Source organism: Macaca fascicularis, chromosome 3 (assembly GCF_037993035.2).
Source record: "Macaca fascicularis isolate 582-1 chromosome 3, T2T-MFA8v1.1".
NCBI lineage: Eukaryota > Metazoa > Chordata > Mammalia > Primates > Cercopithecidae > Macaca > Macaca fascicularis.
Window position 1 is genome coordinate 183,273,359 of NC_088377.1, and position 21,166 is coordinate 183,294,524.

At 37.4% G+C, this 21,166-nt stretch overlaps 1 protein-coding gene across 20 annotated transcripts in view; it reads left to right on the forward strand.

The window, feature by feature from the left end:
- AGK (acylglycerol kinase) overlaps positions 1–21,166 on the forward strand; it is a 140,770-nt gene that overhangs the window by 99,036 nt on the left and 20,568 nt on the right. For 13 of the 20 annotated variants that reach the window (XM_045388232.3, XM_074036153.1, XM_074036161.1 and 10 more), the window contains one exon: positions 9,619–9,688. In XM_045388232.3, the coding sequence (XP_045244167.2) occupies positions 9,619–9,688 (70 nt within the window). Of the gene's footprint in view, positions 1–9,618; positions 9,689–10,206; positions 10,362–21,166 lie in introns of all 20 variants that reach the window. The other 7 variants (XR_012432938.1, XR_012432940.1, XR_012432941.1 and 4 more) reach the window with 2 other exon arrangements.

Here is a 21,166-nt window from a genome sequence, read left to right on the forward strand (position 1 = left end):
TGTGATTTTAGCTGTCTTCTGCCAAGCAATTTAGGAAAAAAATTTAATATAAAAAGACTTTTTGAGTTACAACAATTTTTTTTTTAAGGTCAGCCTCTCAAAGGCATTTACTAAATCTCTCAGTGTGTTAAATACTGTTCAGAGTAAGTACAGTGCTTTAGGATCCTTTCTGATAGCTTTTTTCAGAGTTAATATATTCATATCAAATTAACTTAAACTTGTGAGTGTGCTACTTACATTTTCCTAAACTGAAACTCATATTCCAAACTGCTACCTACTTCCCAAGTAGCATCTGTATTGGAGAGAAAAAATGGTGTAAAAATGAGTTGATAGAGAAACATGAGAAAGTATAATAGTTTCAGCTAGAGTTTAACCCAAGCATTTGAGTTAATGTGTGTATCTTGGGATTTTAAAGTATCTTAAGTTGTACCTAACTTTGTTAGAAACATTGGTTTAGGTGGATTTGATTCCTTAGGTGTTTACATTTAGTCCTGAGCACATTGATGGGGAGGACTGTAAAGCACCCAGATTTTAGATGTGGATTTTTTCTTTGGGAATCCATTAATATCCATTTGATACCTCCAAAGCAGCCTTACAGGTTAAGTTAGCACATCTTTGGAGACAAATTTCATTTTGCGACATGCTGGCTTTGTCCTCTTGGTAATTTCATTCAATCTCTCTGAGCCTCAGTTTCTCTTACCTGTGTTTACCAAATGCACACTAGTAGTGCTTACTTCAGAAGATTGTTAAAAAGCTAGAATAGGTCTAGTTAGGTAAGTGTAATTATGTCTAGTAGACTTTATTCATATTTATTAAAAATTCATTTGGGGGGACAAACAGTAAATAACAAGTTGACTACAATTACTGATTCTAGATGCTATAATTAAAACAAATATAAATCAAAACAGATAAGCCTCTATTCTACTGCTAACTGCTTTACCTGGAAAAGTTTTTTTTTGTTTAAAAAAGGAAAGAATGTTTTGTAGTCATTCAAATCAGTTACCATGGGACAGCAACAATTTCTATGAAATTAACAGAATCAACCAGTTCTGTACATAGCAGAATAGATTAGGAGGGGCCCTGTTTGGTTAGGAACTGCCCTTTTTTTTAATGGAAATTAAAGTACTTTCTAAATGACTTCTACTTGTAGTTGTACTTAAACTCTAGACAAAATAATTATTTTACTTCATTAATAATAGTTACCATATTTATTTTTCCAAAATATAGCTATGTAATAATAGAGGCAATAGGACACTAACACTGACATACCTTTACAGAAAACATGAAATACTTATGGATAAATCTAACAAAATGTGTGTAAGATTTATATGATGGAAACTACAAATCACTGAAGAGAGAAATCAAGAAGACCCAAGTAAATAGAGATACTTCTGTGTTCATGGATTGCAAGGCTCAGTGCTGAGATGTCATTCTCTCCAAAACTGATCTATAAATTCAATACAATCCCAATCAGTGTTTCCTAAGGCTTTTTGTAGAAATTGACAAATTGATTCTAAAATTTATATAGAGAAAGGAAGTAAAATAACCAAAATAATTTTGAAAAACAACAAAGTTTAAGGATTTACCCTATCTATTTCCAATACTTTAAAGCTACAGTGATCAAAACAGTGTGGTGTTGGCAAAACAAGAGATATAAATCAGCAGAAGAAAGAGTCCAGAATTAGACCCACACACATATGGACAATTGATTTTTTAACAAGGGCATCAAAGCCATTCACTGTATAATAGAAAAGACAGTTTTTATCAGCAAACAGTATTGGAACAGTTGAACATATACAAAAAGTAAACTTCAACCCATACCTCACACTATATATAAAAATTAGCATAAAATGGATTGTAAACCTATATATAAAATCTAAAACTGTAAAAATTCTAAAAGAAAATTTAGTCATTAGGGAAATGCAAATTAAATCTACCGTAAGATGCCACTATGCATCTATTAAGACAGCATAAACGAGAAAAAAAGCAAAAACCCATCAAATGCAGCAACTGAAACTCTTGGATATCATTTGTGCAAATATGAAATGGTAGCCACTTTAGAAAATGGTTTGGCAGTTTCTTATAAAATTACACATATACTTACCATAGGAGCAGCAATCACACTTATAGGTATTTATTCAAAAGAAATGAAGACATTTGTCCGTACAAAAACCCATACATGAATATTTATAGTAGCTTTATTCCTAACTGCCAAAAACTGGCAACAATGCCAATGTCCATCAACTGGTGAATGAATAAACAAATTCTAGTACATCCATACAATGGAATATTGATAGTCTATTGATACCTCCATTCATAAACAATAGTGTAAATGAATCTCAAGCTCATGCTAAGGAAAAAAGCTGAACTGGAAAGGCTCCATACTTTTCGATTCTATTTTATGACATTCTGGGAAAGCCAAAACTCTAGACACAGAAAACATAGTAATTGTCAGGAGCTGAAGGTGTGGGGAGTGGGTTGGCTACAGAGGGTTATGAAGGAAGTTTTTGGGATGTTGAAAATGTTATATATATTTGTTATGGTGGTAGTTATATGACTGCAGCATTTGTCAAAATGTGTAAAACAGTGTACCTAAAAGTATGAATTTTACTGTGTATATATCATACCCTAATAAATCTAACTTTAAAAAAGAAGTTACACTTCTAGTTTCCAGTTCCACATGTAAGGAGCTTGAAAGTTGTCACTCTGTCCTAACAATACATAAAAAGCTGAACAACCTGAAAACTCAGCAACTCTTCTTATATCTGAAGGAGAAGGGAGGACATAGGGCAAACTGCTGCCCCCAAGATTGGAGAGACAGGTGAATACAGGGGATTTTGACTTAATGAAGACACATACTGGAAACCACTTTGGAAACCAGTGCCAGGGTAGGAAAACCTGAACTGTAATTGATAAGTTGCTGAAGCTCAGTGTGATTAGCTCTGAGAGGAGTCCCAGTCTCCTGGGATCCAGTCATAAGGAGTCCCCCACAATATTGTGAGATATACCTCCAGGAGCTCAACCAGGAGCTCATAATAAATATCAGAGAAAAATCGCCTTATACTTCTGGCACTGGTGGGGAAAAGGAACCATTTTGAAATATGCCACAGTATTCTGTTCTTCTTAACAAGGCCTGTCCTCAGGAGAAACAAGTTAACCAGAGCCCAACCTGCTGGAGCATTATGAAGGTTTAACTTACTGGGGAAGGGAAATACTTAATTCTACTCAGCTGCAGCCTTGCATGTGGGAGAAGGGAAAAAGCCAATTCCAGCCCACTCTAGCCATTCTGTCCCATCTAAGGGAAGAGAAAAAACTGAGAAAAACTTATAAAGTTCAAAGTCCAGAGACATAGGCTCATTAAAGCCTGAGACCTGATCATTGCTTCCCCTCCCTTCACACATTACCCCTACAGTACTAAAGGCCTATTTACTAGCAGTTCATTATACCTGGTATGTCATATCAGATTACCAATTACAAGGCATACTAAAAGGCAAAAAATACAATTCAAAGACAGAGCAAGCATCAGAGCCGGATGTGGTAGAGATGTTTGAATTAGCTGACTGGGAATTAAAACGATGATTAATATCCTAAGGAGTCTAATCGATAAAGCAGACAGCATACAAGAACAGATGGGTACTAAAAGCAGAGAAATGGAAGTCCTAAGAAAGAATCAAAAAGAAGTGCTAGAGGTCAAAGATACTAACAGGAATGACGAATGCCTTTGATGGGCTTACTAGTAGACTGGACATAGCTGAGGAAAGAACCTTTGAGCTGGATGATATCTCAATAGAAACTTTGAAAAGCAAAAAGCAAAGAGAAAAAGGAAAAAAGCAGAATATCCCCGGGCTCTGGGACAACTACAAAAGATGCACTTATAATGGGAATATCAGAAAGAAAAGAAAGAGAAGAAATATTTGAAACAGTAATAACTGATAATTTCTCCAGATTAGTGTCAGACACCAAACCACAGATTCAGCAAGCTCTGAGAACACCACACAGAATGAATACCAAAGAAATCACACTGAAGCATATCATTTCCAAATTACAGAAAATCAGATAAAGAAAAAAATCCCAAAAGAAGCCAGAGGACAAAAGGACTTGACTTATAGAAAAAAGATAAGAATTATATCCAACTTCTCCTCAGAAATCATGCAAGTAAAGGAGGGTGGAGTGGAAAATTTAAAGTATTGAGAGGAAAAGGCTACCATCCTAGAATTCTGTACCCTGCAAAATTATCCTTCACAAGAAAAGGAGAAGTAGACTTTCTCAGACAAATAAAAATAGAGGGAATTTATCTGTCTTGCAAGAAATGTTAAAAGAAGTTCTTTGGAGAGAAGAAAAATGGTAAAGGTAAAAAATTTGGCTCTATGTAAAGAATGGAAGGCCACTGAAGAAATAAGTAAGGTAAAATAAAATCTTTCATTTTTCTTAATTGATCTAACAGATGACAGTTTGTTCAAAACAACAGTAACAACAATGTATTCACTTGTGCATGCTTATGTATATGTCATATATGTTTTTAAATATAAGTGAAATGACAGCAATGATACAAGAGAGAAATTAGAATTATTATATCAAATAAATATACTCACACTACCAATGGAGTGATATAGTGTTACTTGAAAAGACTTGGATTCGTTGTATATGTATATTCCAACCACTAATGAAAGTTAAAAAGGAGTGTAACTGATATACTAAGACAGGAGAGAAAATGGAACTGTATAAAATGTTCAGTTAGAATCACAAAAGGCAAAAAAAAAAGAGACAAAAATAGGAGGAAAGAAAAGGGTAACAACTAGAAAAAGCAAATATGGTAGATATTAGTGCAACTGTTTCAATAATCTCTTTGAATATCTGTGGTCTAAATGTACAATTGAAAGATAGTGATTGTCAGAGTGCATAAAAAACGAGACCCAGTTTATATGTTGTCTATAAGAAACTACATATAAAGACACTTGCAGATTAAAAGTAAATGGCTGAAGAAAAAAGTACCATGTTAACATTAATAAAGAGAAAAACAAGGTTATCTATATTAATTTCAGACAGAGCAGACTTCAAAGCAAGGGAAGTTATCAGGGATAAAGAAGAGCATTACATGATGATAAGGGGATTAGTTATTCAAGAAGACGAACCAGTCCTTTAAGTGTATGTGCCTAACAACACAATGTCAAACTATATGAGGCAAAAACTAGTGGAACTGCAAGATGAATTCACTACCATAGTTGGAGACTTCAAGATCCCTCTATCAGAAATGGACAGATCCAGCAGGCAGAAGATCAGTGAGGACATAGTTGAACTCAACAACACTATCAGTCAAAAAGGTACAGTTGACACCTAGACTCCTTCATCCAACAACAACAGAATACACATTCTTTACAAGCACACATGGACCATTCACTAAGATAGACCACATTCTGGGCCATAAAACACACCCTAACAAATTTTTAAAAATGGAAATCACACACTGTCTGCTCTTAGGCCACATGGAATTAAACTAGAAATCAGTAACAGAAAGATAACTAGAAAATTCTTAAATCCATGGAGATTATAAAACATGCCTCAAAATAACACATGGATCAAAGAGGAAGTCTCAAGAGAAATTTAAAAATATTTTGAACTGAGAGAAAATGAAAACACAACTTATCAAAAGTTGTGGGATGCAGCAAAAGCATGGCTTAGAAATTTATAGCATTAATTGTATATATTAGAAAAGAAGAAAAATCAATAATTTAAGCTTCCCCCTTTGGAAACAAGAAAAAGAAGAGCAAATTAAGTCCAAAGTAAACAGAAGAGAGAATACAGTTTTTCCTCAGTATCCATGGGGGATGGTCCCAGGACCTTCCAAGGAGACCAAAATCCACAGATGTTCAAGTCTCCAATATAAAATGAAGTACCATTTGCATATGACCTATGCACATCCTCCCATATACTTTAAATCACCTCTAAATTACTTATAATACCTAATATGATATAAATGCTATGTAAATAATTGTTATACTGTATTGTTTAGGGAATCATGACAAGAAAATGTCTAGTATTCTGTATAGATACAATGTTTAAAAAAATAATTTTCATCCAGTTGGTTGAATCTATGAATGCAGAACTCACGGATGTGGAGGGCTGACTGTAATACAAATTAGAGCAGAAATCAATGAAATTGAAAACAGGAAATCAAGAAATCAATCCAAAAGCTGGTTCTTTGAAAAGATCAATAAAATCAGTAAGTTTCTAGTCAGGCTAAGAAAAAAGGATACAAATTACTAATACTAGAAATGAAAGAGAGGACATCACTGCAGAGGCTATCACTTGTAATAGTATGGACACTATAAAGATAATAAAGCAATAGTGTGAACAGCTCCATACCCCAAAATTGGATAACTTAGATGAAATGAACCAATTCTTTGAAAGACACAATTTGCCAAAACTCACACAGGAAAAAATAACCTGTAGGTGAATGGATTAATAAAGTGTGGTACATTCAGACAATGGAATATTATCCAACAATAAAAAGAATTGAGGTATCAAGCCATGAAATAATATGCAAACACCTCAAATGGAGTTATTAAGTGAAATAAGTCAGTCTGAAAAAACTATATACTGTATGATTTTAATTATATGACATTTGGAAAACGCAAAACTATGGAGACAATAAAAAGATCAGTGGTTGCCAGGGGTTAAGGTTCGGGTATAAAAAGCTGGAGCACAGAGGATTTTTAAGGCAGTGGAAATGCTCTGTGTGATACTCTAATGGTGTATACATGTCATTATACATTTATCCGGACCTACAGAATGTACAACACTAACAGTGAACCCTAGTGCAAACTGTGGACTTTTTAAATTTTATTTTAAGTTCCGAGATACATGTGCAGAACGTGCAGGTTTGTTACATAGGTAAACGTGTCATGGTGGTTTGCTGCACCCATCAACCCGTCACCTGGGTATTAAGCCCCACATGCATTAGCTATTTGTCCTGATGCTCTTCCTCCCTCCGCCTCACCCCCAAAACAGGCCCTGGTGTGTGTTGTTCCCCGCCCTGTGTCGGTGTGTTCTCATTGTTCAGCTCCACTTACCAGTGAGAACATGCAGTGTTTGGTTTTCTGTTCCTATGTTACAAACTGTGGACTTTGGGTGGTAATGATGTGTCAATGTAAGTTCATTAATTGTAACAAATGTACCATGTTGGTGGAGATGTTGATACTAGGGAAGGCTGTGCATATGTGGGGGAGCAGTATATGGGAAATCCCTGTACCTTCCCCAATTTTGCTATGAACCTAAGACTGCTCTAAGAAAACAAAGTCTTAAAAAAAAGTTTTTAAAAAATCACAGAAGTTCTTTCAAACTTAGATAATTCAACTTGCTTCAGTAAGCATTAAGGAAAAGCTGTAGTTTCGCCTTAGTTTGGATAACATTGATATGGACTTTCTGTGGTTATTCTTTCTCATCATTCATTGTAATTGTATATTGACGCTTGTATCCCACCATTAAAATGCATTGACTTGGGACAATTTGAATATCAATAAGGCAAATAACTGTAATGTATTAAGATATATCAAATATATTTAAATCACCGAATGAGGTCATAGTGATACTAGGTAAATAAAAATGAAAAACTGGTCACTTTTAGAGGATACTAGGAAATCAACTTATTTTGAAAATCGATTTTTAAAAAGTTTAAAAAGTATTCTGACTTTCTTATATGACCAACATTTCAGGATATCCAAATTATGAATGAGGGAAAGTTTCTCTTTGCAGACCAGATAATAAACTAGAAAGAATAATAGAATTTAAAGATTACCAGTGTGCAAGTCTATTAATTAGGCAATGATTATTGATCATTTCCACCATCACAAAAGGAGAGTCAAGCAAATACCATGTACTCGTGGTGGAAGTACATACCACCATGTGGACTATTTTTGCCAAAAGCTTAAAGCCAAATATGTTACAGATTTTCTCTCCTAGACAAGGTTTTCAGAAAATACAGGGAATGGAGATGCATGTTAATACCATAGGGATTCAATCAGTAAAATCCAAACCTTAGAAACTCAGTAAGATAACAACCTGTTTCCTCAAGTAGGGAAGAGAAGAGGAGAGGGACTCTATAAATTTGAAGAGACCTGAAATCTATAAGCCAATTGCAATTAATACATCTTATTTGGATCCTGATTTGAACAAAGAAACTAAAATACTTATGAATTAATTGGGGAAATTTGAATGTTGACTAAGTATATTTTTATATAAATGAATTGTTTAATGTTTTAGGTATGAAAATAATATTTCACATTTTTTTAAAAAAGTTTTTGTCTTTGGAGTACATAATTTATGGATGAAGTGTTAAAATGTCTAGGATTGCTTTAATTGATACAGAGTAGGGGGCAATGAGTGGGGGATATAGAAGGAAATAAGATTGGCCATGAGTTGGTAATTGTTGAGGCTGGATGAGGAATGTATGGGTTCATGGTATAATCATTTGTACTCTTGTATATGCTGGAAATTTTACAGAATAAAGTAATACATTCAGCAAATGTTAAATGCCTATTATGTGCCATGCACTGTGCTAGGTGTAGGTTTTATATTGGTCAATAAATGGGTGTAACTTAACACTAACCTTGTAGAACTTTTGATCTCCAGAGGAGACAGATGGTAAATAAAGAAATACGTATCCTAAATTGTGATCTGTCTACTGTGGAGAGTTATGAGTGCAGTTCAGTGATGGAGATTAGGGAAGGACATCCGTCTAGGCTGGCTGGGATAGGCCTCTCTGAGGTGGTGATAGTTCAGCTCAGATCTGAAGGAAGCGAATAGCCAGCCATGCGCAGAGACTGCAGACTGTTTCCAGGAGGGGCGGGCACGCTGGGCAAGGAAGTGCTTGGTGTGGGTGCACTCGTTTGCTCTGAGAGACAGCAATATCTTACTGTGTAGCCATTTGTTGATTCAAAATTTCTTTTGTGCACTATTGTATGTTTATGTGTGTCTAACCTTGGATCTAATAAATGACAAACTCTAGAACTGCTTCTCAGCCTGGCATAGTTTCACTTGTGCTACATGGATGTCAATAGTACATGCCTTTTGATGAATAATTTTTTTAACCTATAGACTTTCCAAATGACTCTTAGAATGTGGATAAGAACAGTCTGTGTTCAAAAGAATCAGCAATTAAAATGAAGCGCATCCTAGTAGTCCTGGAAAATAACAGAAATATGTCTCAGGTTCTGGATTATATTTTGCTAAGATAACTATAACAAGTCCTGCCCTTTAGTTACCCTTCTAGCTGTTAGAGCAAGAATAAATATTGTTTTTGGAAGTGCCTGAATTTCTTACAATGAATAAAAAAATGTTATTATTATTTAAGTATCATATTCTCCAATGGTGAACAGGAGTCAAACACAATGTAGAGATTCAGTAAATGTTAAATGAATAAATGATCGGTGTCTTGTATGAACTTCTCCTTGCCAAAGCTTTCTCTTTGAGTCCCTATAAACTACTAGTACTTTGGGCAAGAGGAAGAGAGAGAGAGAGAGAGAGAGGTGTGTGTGTGTTTGTGCATGAGTGCATGTGGCAGTGTGGTGGGGGAGATGTTGCCTCTTTTTCACAATATGATCATTTCCTTCTCTCTTTTAGACATATTACTGATGCTACACTTGCCATTGTGAAAGGAGAGACAGTTCCACTTGATGTCTTGCAGATCAAGGTAAATCTTTTCATCACATATTGAAAAAACTGTGAAAGTAATACTCACATTTTAAAGAAAATAAACTGTAGCAGTTCAAATGAGGTCATCATGAAAACAGTAGTTGCTCTTCCATTCCTACCCCAAGTATTAGTCCCCAGAGAAAATTTATTTTTTACCTGTTATTTCTAGTTGTTATCACTAATTAATATGCTTTTGCTCCTATTTTTAAAATGTGGCTAAAAACATAATATTTACCATTGTAGTCATTTTTAAGTATACAGTTCAGTAGTGTTAAGTATACTTAACTACTTTTTTTTTTTTTTTTTTGAGAAGGAGTCTTGGTCTGTCGCCCAGGCTGGAGTGCAGTGGCACAATCTCAGATCACTGCAACCTCTGCCTCCCGAGTTTAAGCAATTCTCCTGTCTCAGTGTCCCAAGTAGCTGAAATTACAGGCACCCACCTCCACACCTGGTTAATTTTAACTACTTTTTGATTTATCAGTTTTAGACCTTATCTTTGACCTCTTTGTTTTACAGGCATACCTCATTTTATTACACTTCACCTTATTGCATTTCACAGATATTGTGCTTTTTACGAATTGAACGTCTGTGGCAACCCTGCCCCAAGCAAGTCTACCAGTGTCATTTTTCCAACAGCACGTGCTCACGTCATGACTCTGTGTCACATTTTGGTAATCCTCACGATACCTCAAACTTTTTCATCATTACTATATTGTTACGGTGATCTGTGATCAGTGATCTTTGATGTTACTATTGTAATTGTTCGGGGCACCATGAATTGTGCCCACATATAATAGCAAACTTAATTAAATGTGTGCGTTGACTGCTCCACCAAACAGCCATTTCCCTACCTGTCTCTGTTCCCTCTGACACAACAATATTGAAATTAGGTGAATTAATAACCCTGCTTAGCCTCTAAGTGTTCACATAAAGAAGAGACACCTGTCTCTCACTTTAAATCAAAAGCTAGAGATGAGGCCAGGCACGCTGGTTCACACCTGTAATTCCAGCACTTTGGGAGGTCATGGCAGGCGGATCACTTGAGGTCAGGAGTTCAAGACCAGCCTGGCCAACATGGTGAAACCCCATCTCTACTAAAAATACAAAAATTAGCTGGGCATTTAAAAAAAAAAAAAAAGCTAGGAATAGTTATGCTTAGTAAGAAAGGCATGTTAAAAGTTGAGATAGGCTGAAAACTAGGCCTCATGCCAAATAGCCAAGTTGTGAATGCAAAGGAAAAGTTCTTGAAGGAACTTAAAGTGCTACTACACTGAGCATATGAATGATAAGAAAGTGTGGCCCGGTGCAGTGGCTCACACCTGTAATCGCAGCACTTTGGGAGGCCGAGGTGGGTGGATCACCTGACGTTGGGAGTTAGAGACCAGCCTGATCAACATGGAGAAACCCCATCTCTTCTAAAAATACAAAATTAGTTGGGTGTGGTGGCGCATGCCTGTAATCTCATGTACTTGGGAGGCTGAGGCAGGAGAATTGCTTGAGCCCGGGAGGCAGAGGTTGCGGTGAACCAAGATCGCGCCATTGCACTCCAGCCTGGGCAACAAGAGCGAAACTCTGTCTAAAAAAAAAAAAAGAAAAGAAAAGAAAGAAATTGAAGTAGCCATATTGCTGATATGGAGAAAGTTTTAGTGGTCTGGGTGGAAGACCAAATCAGCCACAACATTCCCTTAAGCCACAGCTAATCCAGGGCAAGGCCCTAACTCTCTTCAATTTTATGAAGGCTAAGTTAAGTGAAGAGGCTGCAGAAGAAACGTTTAAAGCTAACAGAGGTTGGTTCATGAGGTTTAAGGAAAGAAGCCCTCCTCCTAACATAAAGTGCAAGGTGGAGCAGCAATTAGCTGATGGAGAAGGTGCTGCAAGTTATCCAGAAGATCTAGCTAAGATGATTGACAGAGGTACCCGTACTAAACAACAGATTTTCTGTGTAGACAAAACAGCCTTTTATTGGAAGAATGTGCCATCTCAGACTTTCATAGCTAGAGACGGGAAGTCAATGGCTGGCTTCAAAGTTTGGGACAGGCTGACTCTCTTGTTAAAAACTACTGCAGCTGGTGACTTTTAAGTTCAAGCCAGTGCTCATTTACCATTCCAAAAGTCCTAGGGCCTTTAAAAATTATGCTGCATCTACTCTGCTTGTGCTGTGTAACTGGAAGAACAAATCCTGGGTGACAGCACATCTGTTTACAGCATAGTTTACTGAATATTTCAGGCCCACTGTTGAGACCCACTGCTCAGAAAAAACAATTCCTATCAAAATATTACTGCTTATTAACAAGCACCTGACCACCCGAGAGCCCTGATGGATATGTACAAGGAGATTAATGTTTTCTTGCCTGCTAACAGACATTCATCCTGCATCTCACGGATCAATGAATAATTTCAACTTTCAAGTTTTATTATTTAAGAAATAAATTGTGGACCAAAGGTCATCAATAGATGAACTACAGTCTTGGCAACAAAGTGAGACCCCATCTATAAAAAAAAAAACTTTGTAAAAAATTAGACAGGCATGGTGGTGTGGGCCGATAGTCCCAGCTGTCATAGATAGTGCTTCATCTGATGTATCTGGGCAAAATAATTGAAAACCTTCTGGAAACGATTCACCATTCTAGATGCCATTACAAACACTGATGATTCATGGGAGGAGGTCAACATAACAGTGTTAACAGAAGTTTGAAAGAAGTTGATTCCAACCCTCATGGATGACTTTAAGGGGTTCAAGATTTCAGTGGAGGAAGGAACTGCAGATGTAGTAGAAATAACAAGAGAACTGGAATTAGAAGTGGAACCTGAAGATGTGATTGAAATGCTGCAATCTTGTAAAATTTGAATTAAGAGTTGTTTCTTATGGATGGGCAAAGAAAGTGATTTCTTGAGATGGAATATACTTGTGATGATGATGCCGTGAACCTTGTTGAAATGACAAAAAAGGATTTAAAATATTATGTAAACTTAGTTGACAAAGCATTGGCAGGGATTGAGAAGACTGACTCCAACTTTGGGAGAATTTCTGCTGTAAGTCACATGCTATCAAACTGCATATATCCTGCAGATACATCTTTCATGAAAGGATGAGTCCGATATTGCAAACTTCATTGCTGTCTTACTTTAAGAAATTGTCCCATCCACCCCAACCTTCAGCAACCACCACCCTGATCAGTCAGCAGCCATCAACATAGAGGCAAGACCCTCCACAGCAAAGAGATTAGGACTTGCCGAAAGCTCAGAGAATTGTTAGCATTTTTAAATTTAGCATTTAATGTTAGCATTTTTTTAAGTTAAGGTACATGCTTTTTTTGACGTAATGCTGTTGCACACTCAATAGACTCGTATAATATAAACATAACTTTTATATGCACTGGAAAACCAAAAAGTTCCTGTGACTCATTTTATTGCGATACTCACTTTATTGCAGTGGTCGGGAACCGAACCTGCAACATCTGTGAGATATATAAGAATTGCTCTCTATCTACGCTCAATATAATTGTATTGCTATTTTTAGTTCCTTTATTTTATTTATTTATTTATTTTTTTTGAGGCAGGATCTCACTCTGTCACCGAGGCTGGAGTGCAGTGGCACGATCATAGCTCATTGCAACCTCAAACTCCTGGGCTCAAGGGATCTTCCTGCTTCAGCCTCCTAAGTAGCTAGGACTACAGACCCACACCACCATGCCTGTCTAATTTTTTACAAAGATTTTTTTGTACAGATGGGGTCTCACTTTGTTGCCCAGGCTGTAGTTCATCTATTGATGACCTTTGGTCCACAAGTAGTTCATCTACCTCATATGGTTGTCTTGAATATTAAAAGAGTTAATAAACAAATATAAAATACTTAGGATAGTGATTTTTACCTGTGTGTATGGTGGCCACCTCTTCCTCTCATGCCCTGCCAAAGGTGAAACTGTTCTCATATCTCATCACCCTATTAGAGTAGCTTGTCTTTTTTTGAATTCATGTTAGTTGGTCATCTTGCAATCTTAGCTCTCTGATAAGCTTTTTTAAAGTTATGATTTTGTAGAGTATCTGGCTTTTTCTCATTTTTAGGGTGGGACAGTGTTCTTTGTACTTTCCTACATGCTAGGGGGGGAATAGAATTTCCCATTTTTCTTATTAATTGTGTAATGTTTTCTTACTGATTTATACATGAACTGATGAATTATATTAGACATATATATTTTAAAAAGACTTAGAAGCAATGATACCTAATAGCAGTGATCATATTTGGCACCCAGAAGGTGGCTTTCAATACCATTCTCAATAAAAATAACCAAGGCTCTGTGAAGGGATGGCTTTCACAGGGCAATAACAAGGCAGGAAAGTACTCAAAAGCTGATGGAGATATCATAAAAGATGTAGCCTTCAGGTGTCCTACTCGCCAATTTTGGGACTCTTTGAATATTACAAAAAACAATAATGCTGATGAATCATAATGCCTTAAAAATGAAGAATCCATGAGTTTCCAGTGATATTTCAGGATTGCCAGTTTGTAAACGCAGAAGGAATGATAGAAAATCTCCATTTTAAAAATCACCTGTGTAATAATTGATTGAGGTAGAGATCATCAGTGAATACTAAAACCATTGGATAAAGGATTGTTGGTAAACAAAGTCCACAGTCTCAAAGTATCTCAGATTACTTAATAATTTAAAAGGGAAAATAGACTTTGATAGTGGAGAAATCTAGCATATGTTACTTTAACTGAGTGATCAAACTTAGCATTGCGAATAATGGATACACTGATGTCGTCTGCCTCCTGATGTGATATATTGAGAAGGATATAACATCACCTATGTATTTTGCTGCACAAAGTATTAACTAACTGAATATAATCATGAATAATTAGACAAATCCAAATTCTAAAAACAAAAATTGGACTCATCAAAAAATGGCAATGTCATGAAATCCAAAAGAAGGTAGACAGTCTGTTCAGGATTAAGGAATACTAAAGAAATAATTAACTGCAGTACAAGAGCCTGAATTGGAAAAATGAGAAACAATGGCAATCCATAAAAGGCATTATTGGAACAACTAGAGAAATTTTAGTATAAACTATATCTTAAATATTATGTATTGGTGTTAGATTTCTTGAGAGGGACAGTGGTGTTGTGGTTATGTCTGTGTGTGTTCTTGTTCTTAGGAGCTGCATGATGAAATATGTAGTGGTAAAGGGTCATGGGTCTGCAATTTATTAGCAAATTTAACATCACTGGAGAACATATACACACAGATAAAGCTAATGTGGAGGAAATGTTGGCAGTTGGTAAATCTGGGTGAAAGGTATAAATGGTGTTCATTGTACTGTTTAAAATTTGTTTTGGTTTGACACTTTTCCAAAATAACTTTGAGGGTAAGAAGGTCCAGTAGCTATTGTCAATTCTTATCAGCGTTCTCTATTAAAAAATAATTTAAGTCTTAGAAAACAGGTATTCTCACTTGGATAGTAGTTACGTAGTGACTCCTTTTTCATCTAAACTCTTATTTTTTTTCTGGAAAGAGCAAATTCCTAGGAGGGCAGAGCCGCGAAGTTAAATAACCCTATAAACGGTGAGCCCCATGTTCTTAGATTTGTCCTGAAAATGTACCAGCTACATTCAGGATGAACATCTTATATTCATTCAGGTTCCCTGATATTTATGAATGAAGGGTCCTCACTGTGTCATGATTCCAAACTTCAATCCTAAAAAGTTGCTGTTAGTCACATAGAGCTTGCTATAAGTATATTTACAATTGGCGAACCCATGAGCTTGCCTTTTATTTTCTTTTCTTCTCGTGCACTGATGTCTGGACTCGTCACCATGACCTCATTGATCATGATAAAAGTGATTTAAATTGCAGTTGATCTTTTAGCATATAATAAAGCTACCTTGTTTTCACAACATGGGATGGCTACGCTGAAATTTCAGCCTAGGAAAGGTACTACAGATTTTTCGGTGTTCACCGAAAAGGTACTACACATTTTTCTTCTTTCAAAGAACAATCCAACCTTATCAAACATATGTCTGACGATTCTCCAAAGATAAAAGAAATAGTTCTTGGAAACAATAATGCCTTCTATTTAGCTTTTAGATTGTTCAATCTGTGTTCACATTTCACTTGAATCTCCCGCTCAGTGAGGAAGTTGAGGTGAGATTCGTATCCTCCTTTGACAGGTTAGGGAAAAAAGAATCCTTTGATTATGACGAGTTGTGCTGGAGATGTAACTAGAATTGAGATTTCCTTTCTTATAGTCCGTTGGTTTTTCCACTTAACTGCTTCGTCCAGGTGGCGTCATACTTGGCACCATTCCATGATTTTTGAAGGGCAGTTTTTCCCATATAGACATCTATAATGCCTGATACTTGACTTTAAAGTAGTTACTGGGAAGGTTTATAGAATTCTTTCTAGCTTTTTCTTTTTGTTTTTTCAACTAGATTCTTAAGACCCTCCCAACCCAGAACCAAATGAGGCACAGAGGGGAGTTCGTGGGGACTTAGAACCTTTCCCTTTTCCCTGCTTGCCATTCCTGGCTAATTACATGGACTCCTCCTTTTTAGACCCTGGCCTTGATCATTCTCTTAAGATGATGCTTGAAGCTGCTTCAGAACTCCTTTAGAACACCTTCTACTTTCTTTATCTAGGATCCCTGAAATTTCCAGATTAGGCATCTATCTAGTTTATAGGACTTGCTTTCTTTTCGGTGTTCTTTAAGCATTTATTCCAACCTGCTCACTCCATTATTTTCTTCCATAAACCCTAGGCCATTTTCTCCCAGGGATTTACTCTTTCTAGAGAAGTCTGTGAATTGGGGCAGCACATCTCCTTGGCTGTGGAGATCTGCCTGTGTGCTTGTTTTTCTTTTTGTCTTTGTTTACTGACCCAACCATCTCAAAAGTTGGCTGCCTACCCAGATCTTTAGTGGGTTAAGATATAGCGGGCCTTTGTCTATTATTGGCTTCTACTTTGTCCATCTGACCTTGCTTACTTTTTCTGTGTTCATGTGTACCCCAACAGGGACTAGTCTCTCCATGGCTGGTCCTCAGGCCTCTTCTGAATCCTGACAGTCCTCTGCCCATCTGGAATACTAATTCTCTAGATCTGCTCACACATATTCTGCCTTGCTTGCCCATTTCCTGTTATCCAGAGCCATTCTCACCTTTTGCTAGGACACAGCACTCCACATCAGTGGAACTTTGGGGTCACAAGGTTTTTTATTTAATTCTAACGGAATGTTCCTAAAAATTCTTCCCCCAAGATGAAGAAAGAGAAAACAGGGTTAGAGGATCAGTCGGCAACCCTCAGTACTTAGCACTTCTTCCTCACACTGCATGCTTTAGAGCAGCATTTACCAAGAAATATTAATTATACAAAAGTGTCCTCCCAAAGAAGGGTTGCACAGTTGACAACTTAGGAAAGCTGTATATTGTGCCTCCTCCTTTGGAAATGTGTAATGTACATTAACATAGTAAAGACTCGAAGAAGAACTGCAGTAAACGTAACTTGCTTCAAACCAAATAAGTTTGGTATTTTCCAATTTATTTCACCGTGGAATCTTCTGTCATCATCAGCAGCAGCAGCATCCTCCTCAGACATAACACTTGTTAACATGTTATGAAACATTTGGGGAAATGATGCTATAGATATATACTGTTATTTCTCTCCCTTAGACTAGAATCACTTTCTTCTCTCCTTTATCTTCTTTCCAGTTCTTTCCAACCTCCTTTAATCTAGGTACGTTGTTTTTTAATTGCTGGCCAAATAGTGCAAAGTTTGCAGTTAGATAGGAGGAATAAGTTTTGAGATCTGTTGCACAGCAGGGTGACTATAGTTGATAATAATGTACATTTAAACATAACTAAGAGAATAAACTTCAAATGTCTCACCACAAAAAAGGATAAGTAAACGAGGTGATGAATATTTAATTAGCTTGATTTAATCATCCCACATTGCATACACATGTCAATCACATTGTACCCCATAAACATATACAAGTGTGATTTATCAATTAAAAATAATAATAATTTATGTTTTGTTTTAAAATTTATATTTTCCTTGACCATCCATCTCCTTAGCTTCCCCCACCCATTGCGCAGTTGTACCTACTTCCATGATACTCAATAGGTATCTCAATATAAATCAGAAGCCTGGTATATGGAAACTTACCACACTATTATACTTACTTAGCAATTTTGTTAAGGTGAAGGCATTAAGTGGGATTTAATTCAGACAATATTTGATTCAGTTCTAGATGACAGAATTAAGAGGGACACTGACAAACAACAGAGGGGGCTGGGTAAACAAGATAATGAGGCTGTAAAATCATGGCGGAACAACAGAAAGACTAGACGTTTAGCTTGGAGAGCATAAAGGCTAGGGAGGGAATGTAAGCACTTCGAGGCAGGGAGTGTGTTAGTGTGTTCACCTGTGTGTCTGCAATTCCCAGCACCATGCTTGGCTGAGTAGGGGTTCCATCAATACTGAGTGGATGAGTGAAAACATACCTGTCTTCAGATACATGAGAGGTGACGTTTGTGAAATTCCAGTGAGGGTAGGGATATTTTTGGCTCACGTAAAAGCTTTATGAGGTTATTCTGTCACCTCATTTTATGATATATTTAATCATATTTAAGTAATTTTAAAATTTTATGTATTTATTATAAATTTTATTTACTGTTGGCCACTCACTGCTAGCAGGTGAGGATACAGTGGTGATAGCCCCTTTATACACTCACAGAAGATAATGTAGAGAAGGTTGTTTTAGTATTAAGCAAAAGATGACCTTGTTTTCAGAGGTAGAAGCCAATGTTCAAAAGTTAAGTGACTTGCCCGGGATCACTTAGGTATTCTGTGAGGATTCTCACTTCAAAACAATTGGTTTACGTTATTATACCATTTTATAAATCTTTAATGGTCAGCATGTAACATTACTAAGAAATAATACAGTCTTTAAATGATCACTTATACTTTGATAAAATCATCACTTATTTCACCCCAAAATTCTAGAGTCATCTTTTGACTCCCCCATTCAGGCAGGAAGTCATGTTGGTTCTATCTTCAAAATATATCAAAAATCAAGCATTTCTTCTTGCCTCTCTTCTTACCACTCTGGTCCCAGCTGCCTTCATCTTTTGTCTGGATCATTCCAGGAGTCCTCTAACTCTTATCATTCCCTCTCCCCTTGCCTCCCTACAATCTGTTGTCAGCACAACAGCCAGTGTGTGGTCAGGAGTTAGAGCATGTCACTTCTCTGCCCAGAGCCCATCAACAGCTTCCCATCTCTGAATAACACCGAAGTCATTCAGAGTCCTTCAAGGCCAAACACAGTCCAGTCCCTGTGACCTCTCTGGCCTCATTTGGATTTCTCATGTACTTCAGGTCTCTGTTCAAATGTTACTGTATCATTGATATCCTCCATCACCTCCTCATGTTAGTAAGCAATCCTGGGCATGGTGGTTCACACCTGTAAGCCCAGCACTTTGGGAGGCTGAGGCAGGTGGATCATCTGAGGTCAGGAGTTGGAGACCATCCTGGTCAACAGGGTGAAACCCCGTCTCTACTAAAAGAATATAAAAATTAGCCAGGTGTGGTGGCATGCACCTGTAATCCCAGCTACTCAGGAGGCTGAGGCAGGAGAATCACTTGAGCCTGGGAGGCAGAGGTTGCAGTGAGCCGAGATCACCCCACTGTACTCCAGCCTGGGGAACAAAGTGAGATTCTGTTTTGAAAAAAAAAAAAAAAAAAAGGCCGGGCGCGGTGGCTCAAGCCTGTAATCCCAGCACTTTGGGAGGCCGAGACGGGCGGATCATGAGGTCAGGAGATCGAGACCATCCTGGCTAACACGGTGAAACCCCGTCTCTACTAAAAAAAAAAATACAAAAAACTAGCCAGGCGCGGTGGTGGGCGCCTGTAGTCCCAGCTACTTGGGAGGCTGAGGCAGGAGAATGACGTAAACCTGGGAGGCGGAGCTTGCAGTGAGCTGAGATCCAGCCACTGCACTCCAGCCTGGGTGACAGAGCAAGACTCTGTCTCAAAAAAATAAAATAAAAAATAAATTTAAAAAAATTAAAAAAAAAAAAAGCAAAATAAAAAAGTCCTCCTTCCCCTCAATGTCTTTGGGCTGTTTTTTTATCCCACTCTCTCTGCTTCCTACTGTTTCTAGCTACTTTATTGTTGGTACATAAAGGAATGATTAGAGAAAAATGTTTTTCCTTACCATCCCCTCTCGGTTGCTGATGCCCCTGTGCTGGCTGTCTTATGGGTTCATGTGTGAATTCTTTGGGATTCCTCCCCATGGCATACATAGTTTTCTGATGTTAGAGATCTGTTCTAGCTCTGCCTTTTTCAACTTCCTGCAGGGAGCATCCAGGCTTTGCGCTCTCCACAGCTTCTGACTGCTTGGATACTATCATCCCTGGGCTAGGCTCTTAGATGGGATACTGTCAAGATGACTCAAAGGCCTGTTATCTTCCACAGTATCCACTGGGCACCCAGAAAACTAATATGTCCTTGCTGTACCAGCCAGTGAGTTGCTGCACGTTCTCCTTTTTTCTCTGCCATTTCTCTCTGGTTCCCTTGTCCCTTGCTAAAGCAGGTACAGAGAGTGAAAATGCAAGTCTACTGCACCTGCAGATCCTCGACAAAGGGATGAGAGGCCAGCGTCCTTCCCTTGCAGGCTTCTTTTATTGTGTTTGATTCTCCTAGAAATCTCTTTGATTCTCCTAGTCATTCCAAAGCAAATGATTTGCTTTTGGCATAGTGGAAAAGGGAGTGAAAGTGGCTTTGGGGGAAGCGCTCTTTCCCTTGCGGAGAAGACGGCACGCTTTCTCTCGGCAGCGACTTGCACTGCCAAGGATTTACCTCCAGTTGCTACTCTTCTGCTTGCACTGGCTGTGGTGGGAATCAATTGGTTCTGCCCGCTTTTAGCAACTTCTGTGGAGTCTTCTGTAGCATATGTTGGCTCTCTTTAGAGTGTGGGGGCACTGGGTGCCTGTCAATTTTCAGCTCTTAGACTTTAGATGAAATTCTGAGCTACAGGAAAAATTCCATTTAGAATCCTGGTACCTAGATTATTGATAATTTTTAAGGAAGATTCAGGGTGGAGTATAAACTCTTAGGGACATTGGCTGTATTGTGTATTTTTTCTATATGTTGCTTAATTCACTGATTTATTAGAAATTCACTGATTATAATATGCAGTATTTGGCCATAAAACATTGGACTAACTCCAAATCACTTTTTATTTTGACTTTTTCTAGCACATATTTGACTGTATTTTCAGATATTCAGGTGAAACATTCTAGAGTACCAGGATTCTGATCTCACTTGAGAGCTCTTGATCCTATAAGGAAAATGCAGGCTTAAGTTATCTTTGCCTTGGACAAGTACAGGAAAGAAATTCTAGCTGACCTGACTACTGATTGGTTCAAGAAGTAACATAGTTAGTACTCCCAAATTTACAGTCCAAAGTATGACAGTATGT